Consider the following 14,792-nt stretch of genomic DNA (forward strand, 5'->3'; position numbering starts at 1 on the left):
TGGCCTTATAATGCCGGTGTCTGATAGGCATATGAGTCATCTTTATCAACTTTCAGCCCCGCTGACCAGTCAGGTAATGAAAATGGATGGCACCTGAATGAGAAAACAATTATGTGACGGTCTGAGGGAGGGTGGCTGTACCCAAAGGATAAACGAAATACTTCAAGCAAAACTAACAGCAGCATAATGAGCTGAGAAGTGACAGGCATGAGCACAAGCAGCTCATGTTGGCTTGAAGCAAGCAGAGTTTGAGCTGCTTGGCTGCCTCATTTACACAGAGGCGTATGCTCAGCGTGAAGCGAAGAGACAGCTTACAGAGAATGACGCCCTGCAGGTAACAGCTGCTCCTGACACAAAGGACAGCATACATAGGTGGCATATTTATTTATTTTTGCAATTTGCGAGGGAGCATTGCCTGACAGGAATCAGTCCTCTCAACCCCACTCTTATGAACAGGAAACCTCAAGGTCAATAGCCCAATCACACAGTGCGGGAGATACTGCCTTATTTATATGGCTCAGTGGAATAGCTGAAGTCATTTGAACAGGAATATGGAGACTGTGTCATCAGTATAAATATAAGTAATGTGGTGATTCTGGTTTCTTAAGAAAAATGGACATTCAGAACTAAGTACCCTAAAGCATAATTTTAATGGCTCTGCCCTAGAGCCATAATACTGTATTCAATTTCAGTTCTGGAAATTGTATCCATCTTGAGTCCAGTTCCAGGTCCAGGCCAGAAAGCAGAGGAAATCCAATGTTAAATGTTGCTTTTTAAGAAAGATACGCTTAAGCTGAAACCAGTTTAGCTCAGTGGATAGAGCATGGGCCTGCGGACTGAAGGGTCCCAGGTTTGATTCCAGTCAAGGGCATGTACCTTGGTTGCGGGCACATCCCCAGTAGGGGGTGTGCAAAAGGCAGCTGATTGATGTTTCTAACTCTCTATCCCTCTTCCTTCCCCTCTGTAAAAAATCAACAAAATATATTTTTTTAAAAAGAAAGATATGCTTAAAAAAACAATGTTTTCTCCCATAAAATCTAGGCTTTGTTTAAGAAATATATTGAAACCAAAGATAAAATATTAGTAACCAAAAATATGTCTGTCTTTATTGAAACCCTGGTAGTTTAAAATTCTTGACATGAATAATTGGGTATGTCTTATGTGCATCCTAACAAGGAATAAAATAGAGGTCATAAAATGTAAAGACATGATAGGAAATATTTATAACCTCATAAAATAAACTGGCATTTTAATATCTTAATCTGGTCACTTTACTGTGCTTGTATGTGGGTCCTCACTACAAATCCTGACCCTGATTTAAACACATCACATATGAGAGATAAAGAGCACATGGTGGGTGGGGGAGAGAAATGCCATTCTCTTCATGGTCCTTACCTGTAGGTTGGTAACAATCTATCAGCATGACCGAGGTAATAACACATCTTTATAATGATATGTAAGGAGATCCTGCAGAACTTTTCTAACAATATATTCAGGTCCCAACACATCAATTTGTGAAGCAAAAACAGCAGGTGGAAGTTAAGAAAAGTCAGTTCAATATGATGTTAGAAAGAAAAGCATGTGTGTCTTTTTTCAAACTTGGTTTAATATACATATTTTTGCAGATGGTAGTTTTATTTAAGGCATTAATTAGTTCAGTGTTTGTGTGTTTTATGGGGAGGAGGGCTGAATAGCCATCCTGGCAGCAGTCAAATGCAGTGAGCCCTCACATATAATTCACGGTAATAATGGCGAGGAGCACACATTAGGTGACATATTTCACTGGACTGGTAAAATGAATGCTCAGGAAAAGAGAGAATGTCAGTTTCAATATAAAAGGTAGAGGTCACTGAGTAAAGTGGAGGCATGAAAGCAGATGCTTAAAGTATTCATTAAAATTTGCAATATTAGATTATTCCTATGATAGTTCATTCTTTCTGATAAACAGAATGATCAAAGTTTTATTCACTAGTCACAGATAAAAAATGAGACCCTTTCAGAAGTCATCTCTTACAATCCAGCTATTAACGTAGATATTTCAAAGAGAGAAAACAATTTTCCTTAAGTTGTTTAGAAAACTATGGTGTAGGTAGAAAATAATTGCTTGTGTTACTACTAAAGTGTTCGCTTCCATTCAGTGAACCTGAGACAGAGATCCATGGCTGCTTTGAAAAGCAACCTCTTTTTAAAGTTTGCTCTCCACCTTACAGTTGCAAGATAAAGAAGATAAAAAGGATATACTTTGTTTAAAGATATCAATGGAGCACAATTATTTTCATAATAAAAAAACAGATACAAACAGAGACAATTGACCTAATCATACAATTTAATAGTTATTACAAAGTCCTTTGTGACCACAAGTATCTATTTTCCTACCAGCTTACTATCTTGTGTGTGTGTGTGTGTGTGTGTGTGTGTGTGTGTGTTTTCTAGTATGGAGTAATATTCCTACAATTAGAATGACTTTTCTTGAAAGAAGAATCAATACATAGCTTTATGTGGTTTTTACATAGCATTTATGATGAAATTCAGAAGTTAAATTTCTCTTCTTCAGAAGAGAATATTTAAAATATTCTCTGGTGGAACAGACCCAAGAGAAAAGCTAGGTTAAAGGAAGTCTTCTTTCTGATTTTATTAGCATTAGGATTAATTAATTAAATTAGCTTGATGCTCACCAAAACTTGACCTAAGAATCATGAAGTAGAAAAGCTACTATGTATAACTATGTTCTAGAAATAACAGCCAAAGCCCTTTGGGAACTGATGAGCAGCATGGGCTTCTGTCAGGTGGGTCCACCTGGAGGAGGGCCAGGGAGGCCTCTGGAAGCATGGAGGAGAGGGGGCGTCAGGGAAAGCAGGTCCAGGGCCTGAGAGGACCCTGGAGGTGCTCACGCTGTAGCATAGAAGAGACTGACTCCACCCCTCCTAACGTCTCTCTCTCCCTGCCATAAATAACATCCACGGAGTTATTTAATTATGTGATGCATACATGTATAACCCCTGATCATGAATCTCTGCCTACAAAACAGGCATGGGAGAAATATTTTATTTCCTTATTTTCTAGAATCAAGATGATTTGAATGTGTGTCTCTTTTTCAGAAGTCTAGCTGGAAATTATAATCGAGGCATTATCAGTGCATCCATTCCCTAGAGCTGTGCTGCTGACCTAGGACCTCACTCACCCCTGGAAACGAGGGCACCCATAGTCATGTTATCAATGTACTCCTCAGTGCCCCGGCTTCATGGTGATGTCTGTCATTGTGGTGTCACACCGAGAGCACCTGGTGTTTTTGGACAAAGGGTGAGCCTTGGGCCTGGGAAGCAACCCCTCACATGAACCAGTGGCCTTTCCCTCTGAGACCTGGCACCTTTCTCCAGGCTCTGCAATGAGTGACACGGTGTTCTTTCTCATGGAGCCTGACGAGCATCCATGCCCTCTGCCCCTTCAAGGAAATCCCTCTCATCTTCCTCACCTTTAAAAGCTTTCCAGCAGCTTTCCACCCTTCAGAGATGACTTGCTTGAGGACAGAGTTTAACAACATATGAGAAATGCCTTTGCCTCTGTGTAGTTTCTGCTGTCTGTCCATCCAACATCCAGAGGCAAGGATTTACAAAGCCTCTCTCCCTGCTTCACCTAAGGGATTGGGGGGAAACAGGAGGAAAACAATGTGGATTAATGTTTTAACAGATTATGCTGTGAGAGAGAAATAACCTCACACACTGACATCACCAGGCTCACTGTGGAAAAGAAATTCATTCCAAAACACAAATTTAAAATAAATACCTAATGGCAAAATTGTGACAAGGGGTTTAGTCTGATTTGTGCATCATCCATGGAACTATTTCAAAGACACAGACATTAAATCATATTAAAGGTATTATATTGTATTTATCATATTTATTGAAAATAACAAAATTATACAAAATCAAGTCTGTCAGGAAAATCTGGAATGTTTGGCCAGGGTACTCATTGTAAAGATATTGAGTAAAGACAGGTGCACAGCCATTGTATCCCTAACTGAAATGATAGTGAAGTAATGAGGAAGCTCTTCCACCAATGCTGTTACGAAACTGTCTGCCCTTTCTGTTTCTGTCCTTTTTAATGTTTTTATATATTTTATATTCTTGTTGGGTGGGTATAAAGCCCTCAGGTCTCGATAGAAGGAGGGCAAACAGGAGAGTAGGACTGATTGAAAAAAACGATATGTATTTAAATTGTTTACCACTTCCAGTATTTTCATTTCCAGGGAGGGCATTCATAAAGACATGCATCTTGACTTAGGAAGTCCAAGCTGCGTTTAATTGTATTTCTCCCAGAGTCCATGTAGCCTTTGCCAGTGATCTCCATCTCTCATTCTTGCCTCCAGTTGTTATAGAATTTATTAAAGAGTAAGAAGAGAAGGAAATAGGAGGACACCCCGGGGACAGACAGATGAGAGTGTACAGACAGTTCCGTACAATTTTTCTTTAGATGTTAAAAATGACTCTCTCTGAAGTATTGCTATAACCTTTGTTTTTTCCACCTCAGGAAGGTGTTAGATATTTATAGCAGATAGAGACAGTGGGGAACTAAGGCCATTCTGTGTCAAGTTATGCTGGGCAGCTGATAGCAGCAATCAAGGGATAATTAAGTTGCAAGGAGCACTGTAGATTAGATGTGCTGTGACAACACTGAAGGTCCCCTGGTAAACTTAAAATGTTTCCCAACATTTCTTTTCCAATGGTTTTGTTCTCATTCAAACATTTTAAAAAGCTCATTCTTACTCACATTCCAAAGTAACACAGCGGAAAAATGAGAGCACCAGTTGATACCATTAAGAATGATGATACAGGATTTATGAATTCAATACTCTTAATAAAGTCTTGTTTCTAAGACAAAGCTTGTGAATTAAGACAAGAAGTGTAAGCTAACGAGATTCCACTTTTAGATGAGGAAAAATAAACTAACCGAAACTGGCAGTTTCTACAGTGTCTTCAGGGGGAATGGAACATTTGTGTTAGTCATGTAATTATTTCTTTTTTTTTCCAGCTAATTAAAATCCACATATGGCTCAGTTAATTTTATTTTAAAACAATATATTCATTATTTTAAGATGAAATCCAAAGGGAAGGAAGTTGGACTGAGGGTGAAGTATTGGGAAGTAAGGGTGCCCTCCTGGAGTGTGTAACTCTAAGCAGAACAGAAAGGTAGGAGAGGGCACAAGGGCAAAAACAACCAAGCTAGCTTCACCCAGTGACTGGTGCTCTGAAGGAAACAAATGGGGTGATGTGGCAGATGGCTGTTGTGGCCCCATTCAGCTTTTCACCTCTTTATGGTCAGAAGACACCAATCTTTTTTTTCTTTTTTCTTTTCTTTTTTTTTTTTTTTTTTTGTGTGTGTGTGTGTGTGCGTGTGTGTGTGTGTGTGTGTGTGTGTGTTTTATTGATTTTAGCGAAAGGAAGAGAGAGGGGGAGAGGGAGAGAGAAACATTCATGTGAGAGAGAACCATCAGTTAGTTGCCTCCCATATGCCCCCCAACCAAATACTGAACCCACAACTTGGTCATGTGCCCTCACCGGGAATCAAACAGAAGACTTTTCGGTGTGCAAGACAATCCTCAACCGGCTGAGCTGCACTAGTCAGGGCCAGAAACCCGGGCTTGGAATGCAAACCCTGAGCATGAGGGAAACCCATACTGAAATCTCTCTCCCCCAATATCTAAGGATATCCCCCCCCCCTCATTTCAGCCCTGCTGCCTTTCCTTTCCTCTGTGCTTGCTGGGCCCCCTGCTCTCCGAGGGCCCAGCTGTGGTGGCTTGAGATCTTGCCTCTTGTCATCAACCTTTTTCCCAATCCTGGCTTCTGACTAAACTCTCTTTCAAAGTCTTGGCATGGAAAGGGAAAGAAGTAGAAGGTTCAAATGTGTCAATGTGACTATTTTTGATCATATTATATTAAAATATCTTGTAAAGAGAAAATTGAGTGGAAGATTTCAGAAGTGTTTTTTCAGATTCAAAGTACTAAATGTGATATCTATGGATCAACTTCCCGTTAACAATGAAGTTGATTACAATGATCTTTAAAGCTACTTTATTTCCTATTTTGTTTAGTTTTGTTTGCAAGAAAAAACTTTCAAAAGAACTCTGTTGATTTGTTTGTAGGTAAAAAAACAAGACATTTGAAAAGGTGGTTGATAGGTTTGAATTGTAGAATTGTTAGAACCCAAAGTTCTTTAGAAACTCATCTAACTACAGGACCAAAAAAAAAGCAACAGCGTGTGATTGAAAGCATGCGAGCGTTCACTTTCTTATTTGGACCTGAGGTCCGGGCACATGAAGGATTGCCTTTCATGTTCCACATCATGAGACACAGGTTCTAAAGCATAAGTAACCATTTCGTTTAGTCTATTAACTTCAGACACCTAGACCATGAGTCAATGTGACAATCTCACTCCCAGCCCTTTCTGTCCTTCAGGAAAAAGAATAGTTTGGATTTGTTCAGTAGGTTCAAAACTACCCAGAAAGATAGGAATGGCAGCTAGCAAGCCTGTGCTCTGGATGTAAAGGAAGAGTCAGGGAATTACTACGGAAATAGTTTGGTATTGAGTTCTTAAGAACCGAGACACTCACATTTATCCTCACCATATCAAATGTGCTGGATTATAAAATATATAAACATGACATAATAGCAAAAAATAAAACAAAGGATGCAAAGGAAATGCTTGTTATCCATGCAACGTGTGATCGGGTGATGAATGGAATTTTTAAAGAAATCTTTAATTAAAATAAATTTGAAATATAAGTAAAATCTGGCTGAAGTAAGAATAGGGGGATCAAACCACTCCCAGAAAAACAAAACCCTGATGTGAGGCACTTGTCAGTTTCCGTGGTTTAAGTCTCCCGCCATGACAAATTTCAGATTCCCCAGAGAAGTCACTAAATGTGGAACTAGGGAGAGATGCCGTACCATTGTCTTGTGAACAATACAAATTGACTACAATGTATGCACCACTAAGCCAGACCTGATAACATTCATTTTACCTAAATTTAAAAATGTTTCTAATTCATAAAGATTGATCTGTGTGGCACTATGGGAGGATAGGCTAACAGAAATTAATTTTCTAGATAATGTTTCACCTCAAGCACTGAACTATTTTAATAGTAACTATTTCTTAAATCAACTTTCTATGAAATATATGTTGTATTGTTCTGCCTGGCAGAGCATAATTTCATCAAAGGTCTTCAGTTGGCATAATATTATTGTATTATGCAGTGCAGATAGTAGATAAAAGTTCATGGACTTAAGCCAACTAGTTGGTTGGGGTTGGGGGAGAGAATGGTAACTCCATCACTAACTACCTGTGTAATACTGAGATAGTTACCAGGATTCTATATATTGAGCTTTTCTTATCTTTAAACTGGAAAACTTATCAGTGCAGTAGGTTCTCGTAATTTAAGGTAGTTAACTATCTATACTAAATTATCCTAGGGCCATTACAACCTAAACAACCAGGCAGATGGTCACCAGGAAGTGCATGGAGCTCCTATCACACCAAGGCTGGTGGCAGGCAGGGTGGTGGGAGGCAGTGGGGCGGGGCAGCTGTGGCTAGATCATTAGCCTTTGGCCCAGGGCCGCCAAGCCAGATGCCTAACAAACTTGCCATAGATGTGGATCAGGCCCAGAAAGAGGCCCAGAGAGAGAGAGAGAGGCAGGGCCTGATCCACAGTTGCTGTGGCTGCTGGTGAGGCCAGGAGAAAGAGAATGGTGGGGCCTGATCTGCAGCTGACATGGAGGCTGTGGATCAGGACAGGAGATAGGCCTGGAGAAAAAGGCAGCTGTCAGCGGGGCAGTTCTGGATTTTCCAGAAGAGCCAATGGCAGCCTAGGATGTGGAGCTTTTGATGCTGACTCGCATAGAAACCGACCAATCAGAACCTAATCTGGGTGAACTTCGAAGGCAGAACCTAAGATGGGGGCTGAGGAGGGGTTTTAAAGGCAACAGCCGTTTGGTGTAAGGTGTAAGAAAGCAGTCCAATTTTTTAATAACTGGTTTGGTAGTATAGTGCATATGGCTGGCTATTAGTCCAGATATAGGGATTATGTATTTTTGTCTGCCAAGAGCATCTCCTCCTGGGGAAAAAGGTCCCCCACCCACCATTTAATCAATCCTATCCCATATAATCTATCTATACTAATAAAAGGGTAACATGCTAATTAGACTGGGTCAACCGGACATCTTCCAGACGTTCACCTTCCTTCTGGACAAAGTCATGGTAGTGGGGGCCGAGGCAGAGGCCATTAGGAGATATCAGGTCAGCAAGGGAGGGTAGTTGGGGATGATATTAGGCTAGCAGGGGGTTAGAGGCAATCAGGCCAGGAAGGGAGGGCATTTGGGGAAACCAAGCTGGCAGGGGAGGGCAGTTGGAAGCGACCAGGCTGGCAGGGCAGTTGGGGGTGATCAAGCAAGCAGGGGAAAGCAGTTAGGGGTAATCAGATAGGCAGGCAGAGAGTTTAGGGGTGATCAGGCAGGCAGACAGAGGGATTAGGGGCAATCAGGCAGGCAGGCAGAGTGGTGAGGGACAATCAGGCAGGCAGGCAGATGAGCGGTTAGGAGCCAGCAGTCTTAGATTGTGAGAAGGATGTTCCTGATTGGAGAGGATGCAGGCTGGACTGTGGGAACCCTCCTCCCCATGCATGAATTTCATGCACCAGTCCTCTAGTATTCTATAAAGTCACAGCAAACATTGAATTGGTGAATATGAAATTCTTGTTCCTAAGAGAAACACAGGGTTAGTTTTCTGTAAGCTGGTTCATCAAGCAATCAATATATAAACTTGTTTTGTGTGTGTTAAAGGCACCTTGTTTACTATATATTATTGATACATCAACCTTGAACTCATAATCAACAGTGCTATGTAGCTCATGCATGAACGAAGCTTATTTAACACACGTATTTCCTCCATAAGTCACATCAAGGGCTTGTTGCTCTTCAGAACACTGGATAACACTACACTTGAAGGCCATTTTGAATTGCAAATTACTATGAAAAGCACAAAAATGTGAAAACAGTGGCACTAAAATGGCACAAGGGACCATATATATATATATATATATATATATATATATAGCATGAGACTTGAAATAAGAAGGTGGAAACTTTGCCTAGTTTGACCTCAGCAGGGAACGTGCACATCATGGGACTAACTTTTTGCCATTCTGTGCACGGCACATCTAGGAATGTCTGCCAAAGCATCGATTTGGGGGTTATGAATGACGGTTAACAAGTGAGCAACCCACAAACGGGGAATCTGCAAGTAATGAGGGACAAGTGCACTTCAGGGTGCTAATATGTGTGAATTAGAACAGTAAGCACTCAGTAGATGCTTCATGTCAAATGTAGGAACTGTGTAGTAAAAAGAGTTATGTTCTTTTGCCTTTACTAATTTCCCACAGGTTGCCATTCCAATATTTGGTCTTTTTATTTTATTTTTCCATTTCCCAGTTTACTGCCATTTGCTGCTAAGCATCCACATGTGCTCACTGTTAACGTGCACAGCGGGGCAGCCTCTTAGCCCGTCCCTGCACCCTCACCCTGAGCAAAAACAATCCAGCTGACGGTTCACCAAGGCGGAGTGGGGACTTGGTACCCTGAGTGCTCAGCTCCATTACCGTCATTTTATGAATTCACCTTTTGCTTTTATTCCCAGCCTCCTGGCTGCATGTCAGGTATCTGAGTTCACCAGGAACATGCCCTTTACATTTGTGAAGTGTTATTGCCATTTCGAAGGAAAGCTCAGACTGTATGTTATGGTTTAGGGTTTTGGACAAGAGCTTTCCTTGTCCAGGAACTGTGACCTTTTCATGATCTTTCCTCCATGAGGTACTCAGAACACATCGCCGATTGTTATTTCACGACAGATTGTAGTGAACTGGAAGGTAGAGTTTGTGGCAGCCTCCCTGGTAGATTTTATGTAAATATCACTTCCTTCACTAACTGTTCAACTGAATTCCATAGTAACAGAAAAAACAAAAACAAGCAACAAACAAAAAAAAAACACTATTGCCTAGTGAAGGTTTTTAAGTTATTTGTGGTAATACAAAGCAAACAAACTTTCTCATTATTAACATGTTATTAACTTCCGAACTCAAAATTTGCATGTCTCCTGAAGAGTTTGCCTTGCTGAGATAAGAAGTCTGGTGGGTTTTAAAACTAGTGCATATATAAACTTAAACAACCAGAGATGGGAGGAATTCCTCACTGAACTTGAAAGTTATGAATTACAATATGAGGATTTAAATAGGTTTCACTTATGATTATTTTAGGTAGTATCTCATAAAGATAAACCTCATGAAATATTTTATCATTTTATGTTGGCTCAATTATATAAATACTATGTAAAATCCAGGCCTTACTAGGAGTTAATAAGATAATAATTCCAGTTAAGGTTTTTAAGCAAGGATAGATATTTTGGGCCCTTTTCTTCATATTTACTTACACATATATTGCTGCTGCCTTTTGTAAATGTTCCATAATTTCATTAACCACATTTTATTGATCTCTAAATTCATACAAATCTTAAATGTAAAGGTACGGTTTCATGTTCAATATTACAGTGTTAAGATAAACACACCAAAAAATAAAATCAAACTTATAAAACGGAATGCCTCACGAAGGAGAAATGGTGTAGCCTTATGAGTTAACACATGCATGGGAAGTGCATTTTAAATGAAAATGTAACTGCACTAGAAGAACAGATAGCTTTGTTTTACAGCGAGTGGAAAGTTCAGAAAAATATCCACCCGTCGGTTACTAGAATAATAAATTAAATCCAGGGGGCAGGGAGAGAAAATAGAAGGAGACAGAGGGAAATAAAGAAAAGGCAGGAGGTGAGTGAAGAATGAGCTATTGCTTGGGAACTAACTTCTGCCTGCGAAAATGATAGGAAGCCAGCAGACAGGGCAACAGAGAGAAAATTGCATCAAGCTTCAGTGTTTATGTTTTTGATGGAAATGTACAAATCACTTCCATTTCTTACGGTGCTGTCATGCTCCATCACTTTAGTCCATTTTCACCTTGCAGAGGAATTCTGAGTAGGACTTCCTTCTCTGGCAGCTAATTAATCTCTCGCAAGCCTGCTCTTGCAACTCCTCTGGCTGGAAGTCCCCCACCTTTAGCCAGTGACTCTGGAGCAGTCCTTCCTTCCCTGAAGCTATAAAAAGACCCATCCTTCCCCTTTCATTTGGGAAGCTATGAGAACTTTAATGTATGACTGAGAGATGTCTCCCTCCACCTCACCACCGTAAATGAATGTACACTCCCAAATAATTTAATTAGGTTTTAATGATAACAGACAAACCCTGAATATAAATTGTGAAGGTGCACCATTTTTTTTCCCTTCTCAGTAGTGCATATGACATGTAAGGACAGGCATTACTTAGATTATGTATTTCCTGTGTATTTGTATTTCTGAGGTCTTTATTGTGATGACATAAATATACTCATAATACTGTTGCATTTGCCTAAAAATATTACCAGATTTTGCAAATAGAATACTTAGTTTAATGACTAATTCTTTATGTAAAAAAAAAAGAACATAATTATATGTTGAAATGCTCCAATTAAAAATAATAAAAATCCTATTTAGTTTTAGTCTCTTTAATAAATATAGCCTTTTAATAAGTTGCCACTAATCAACCACTTCCAAAGTGTACTGCTTAATTTTGTCACAGATGGAACTTTTGTTTCAGTAATTGCTCATAGGAGGTTGGAAATATGAACCATACTTTAATATTTTTCTGATGCTGTTCACATATATCTTTCTTTTTATTGCAATAATCTGTATTGCTTTTATATTATATGTATTGCTTGTTTTTGTTACATTTTTATGACATTTTGTCTATCTTTATGTTTTCTTTTTATTTCTTTTAATTAAACATAAAACACCTCCCAGGAGCTATATATTTCATGCCTGTAGAAAACAGAAGACATATCTATCAATAGAATAGCTATTCTAAATATTAAAGATTCTCTTTCTCTCTGCTAACATGTATGTAATTTGATCCATGCATGTATGAAAAACATACTTGACAAGAATAGGATTACTATAAATATTCAGCATGTGCTGGGGAATGGGGGTTGCCTGAGAGAGCCCAATGGGGGGGAAAAGGAGATATATGTAATACTACATGTAATACTTTAAACAATAAAGAATTTTTAAAAAAGTATTATACGGATCAGAGCTTAACTAATGGGTCATCATATTAAAAATGTACTCATATTGACTCATCTGTTCACAGTACTATTAGTTACCTTACGTCCACTCTTTGTCAATTTTTAAAATAGGTTTATAAATAAAGTTAATTAAAAGCAACCAAACATTACAAATGAAGAGTGATATACCTGTACCCTGCTTCAGTAAGAACAGCCCTTTCATAAAATGGGGGGGAAAGGCAAAACTGGAGTTGTCTTTTCAGCCGTTTCTAACAGTTTAGATCCGTGGTCCTCAAATGGTAGCCCAAATCAGAATTACCTAGAGAGCTTCTTAAAACCGGTCTCTGGCCTCCATCCCACCGGAGAATTTGCATTTTGATTTCTTCCCAAGAAGCGCCGATGCTGTCGGCCTGTGTAAAACCCTTTGAAAACCATTGGTTTAGATTCTCATCCCTGAAGGCAAATTATAATCACCAAGAGGGGAGGCTAATGCACACTAATACTCGGGCTCCATCTCAGACCCACTGGAATAGAATACGTGGCCTCCAGGCTAAGAATGGGCTAAAAGTGTCTCACTCGATTCTAATGCACATTACAGCTGAGGGGGAAAGAAACAGAAAGACTTAAAGCAGTTTATCTGGTCTTAACATGTTAGTGAGCTGTTGTTGGTTTTTTTTTTTTCTCTCAGCATATTCGTTTATGATGTGGGAACAATTTCTATGTAGTCATTCACAATAAGGAATAAATTAGATACTGTAAAGATGGCTTTAGCAAGTGGCTTTTTAAATGAAAGATAATTTAAATTTATTCATTTTCATGCTACTAATTTATAAAGTGCTTAGGATGTAAGGTAGTTTTAGAATTTAAAAAAAAAAACATTGTTCTTGTACATTTTGCCATTTAAACTACTTTACATCTTAGATAATTAAACTATTTTATCAGCATTGTTCTATGCACATAGGCAGCATACGGAACACGTAGGTGCTAACTCCGGTTTTAACTCTTCATCTCTCTCCAGTGAAAGATGCAGATGCACTTTGTATGGACATACGGACTCCGTCAACAGCATTGAGTTCTTTCCTTGCTCCAACACTCTCCTCACAGCTTCTGCAGACAAGTCCCTGTCTATATGGGATGCAAGGACGGTAAGAAAATTGTCAATTTTCTCCAGGTTTTAATAAGCCCACAGTCACTCTTCGGGCTAATGAACACAACTTACAAAGTAATTGATCAGGGGCAGGTGGTAAGCTTCTATTTATAAGATCCTGTCCATGTACTCTTATCTACCCTGCCTCCGAAATGTAAGGCCTATAAAAAGAATCTCATTACTTCATTAAACATTATCTCAATTATTTATTGAAATAGAAATGCTGCTGGTGCAGCCCATATGAAAGGGAAACATAGAGTGCCTCTCCTTGAGTGTAATTAAATAGGGAAGGGAGAAAGAGATTATGAGGTATGTGTTACAATAAAAGAACATACAAGGTACAGCAGAAAAGCAAGTAGGAGGACCCTCATCTGCTTGGAAGAGTGTGGATGGATTCCAGGAGTAGCTGCGCTGTCCTGAGGTGAGATTGGCGGGTAAGTAGACTATATCAGGTAATTTCGAGAAGCGTGGATTGCAGGGAAGAACAGCACATGTACAAAGCCATGAAGGATCTATTGTGGGAGTAATAATACATTTGAATAGAACTTAAGGAAGAAGAAAAATGTCAGGCAAGGGCATACAGATGGACCAATACAGGATCGAGAGTAGCTGACTGAAGTTTTATACTGCTCTGCAGGGTAACAGAATCAGATTTGCCTTTTAGAAAGATGGATAGGAGGGTGAGGGAATCAGTCTCATTGTGGAGGCTAGTATAATACAATAGGCTTGGGGCAGATGAGAATCTGAACTAGGAGATTTTGAAAATAAAAAAAGATTGAGTGGATTAAAGAGAAAGGGTTTAACTCTCAGAATTTGAAGTGATTGTGATTGTAGCAGAGATTACAGGAGGAGGAGGGATCTAGGGCAAAGCGGACCGCTCTCCCAGGTTTTCTAGGACTGAGGGCTTTCCTGTGCTATGGGATTTTCATGCTAAAACTGGACGGTCCTGGATTACTGTGGCTTGGAGAGCTTTACATGTGAAGAAATGGATATGAAATGTGAAACTACATTTTTACATAGTTTGGCTATGAAGGTGAAGAGGAGAAAAGATTGTGGCTCTAGGGTCTGAGAAAGGCTCTTCCTTTGTTCAGATATAAGACAACATGCTTATTTGATTGGGGGGGTATAGGAGGATAGAAAGAAGGTGAAACTGAAGGAAAGAGAAGAGATAATAGAGATGCTTATTGAGCACAGATTTTTAGTAATTTGAGGTATGACAAGATATGTAAAACAGGAGGATCTCCATATTCATTCTTAGCAACATTTATTGAAAATAATGAAGTAAACCAAGATTCCAGGAGATTACAAGGAAAAAAAGAGAGATATCCATAGTATCTGGTTTCTAGGTCAGTAAAAAAATGCCACTATGATTTCCCCATTTGTCTCCCCTTATACAACATGGGATTGACATTGATAAGGGAGTATGAGGATGACATACAGATGGTGTGAACAGGGAG

General features: G+C 39.4%; 1 protein-coding gene across 1 annotated transcript in view; it reads left to right on the forward strand.

The window, feature by feature from the left end:
- SPAG16 (sperm associated antigen 16) overlaps positions 1-14,792 on the forward strand; it is a 563,299-nt gene that overhangs the window by 308,263 nt on the left and 240,244 nt on the right. Inside the window, exon 14 of the mRNA XM_084891337.1 lies at positions 13,207-13,333. Coding sequence (XP_084747463.1) covers positions 13,207-13,333 — 127 coding nt within the window. The remainder of the gene's footprint in view (positions 1-13,206; positions 13,334-14,792) is intronic.

Source organism: Pipistrellus hanaki (genome assembly GCF_964339955.1).
Source record: "Pipistrellus hanaki genome assembly, chromosome: 8".
In the NCBI taxonomy this organism is placed as follows: Eukaryota; Metazoa; Chordata; class Mammalia; order Chiroptera; family Vespertilionidae; genus Pipistrellus; species Pipistrellus hanaki.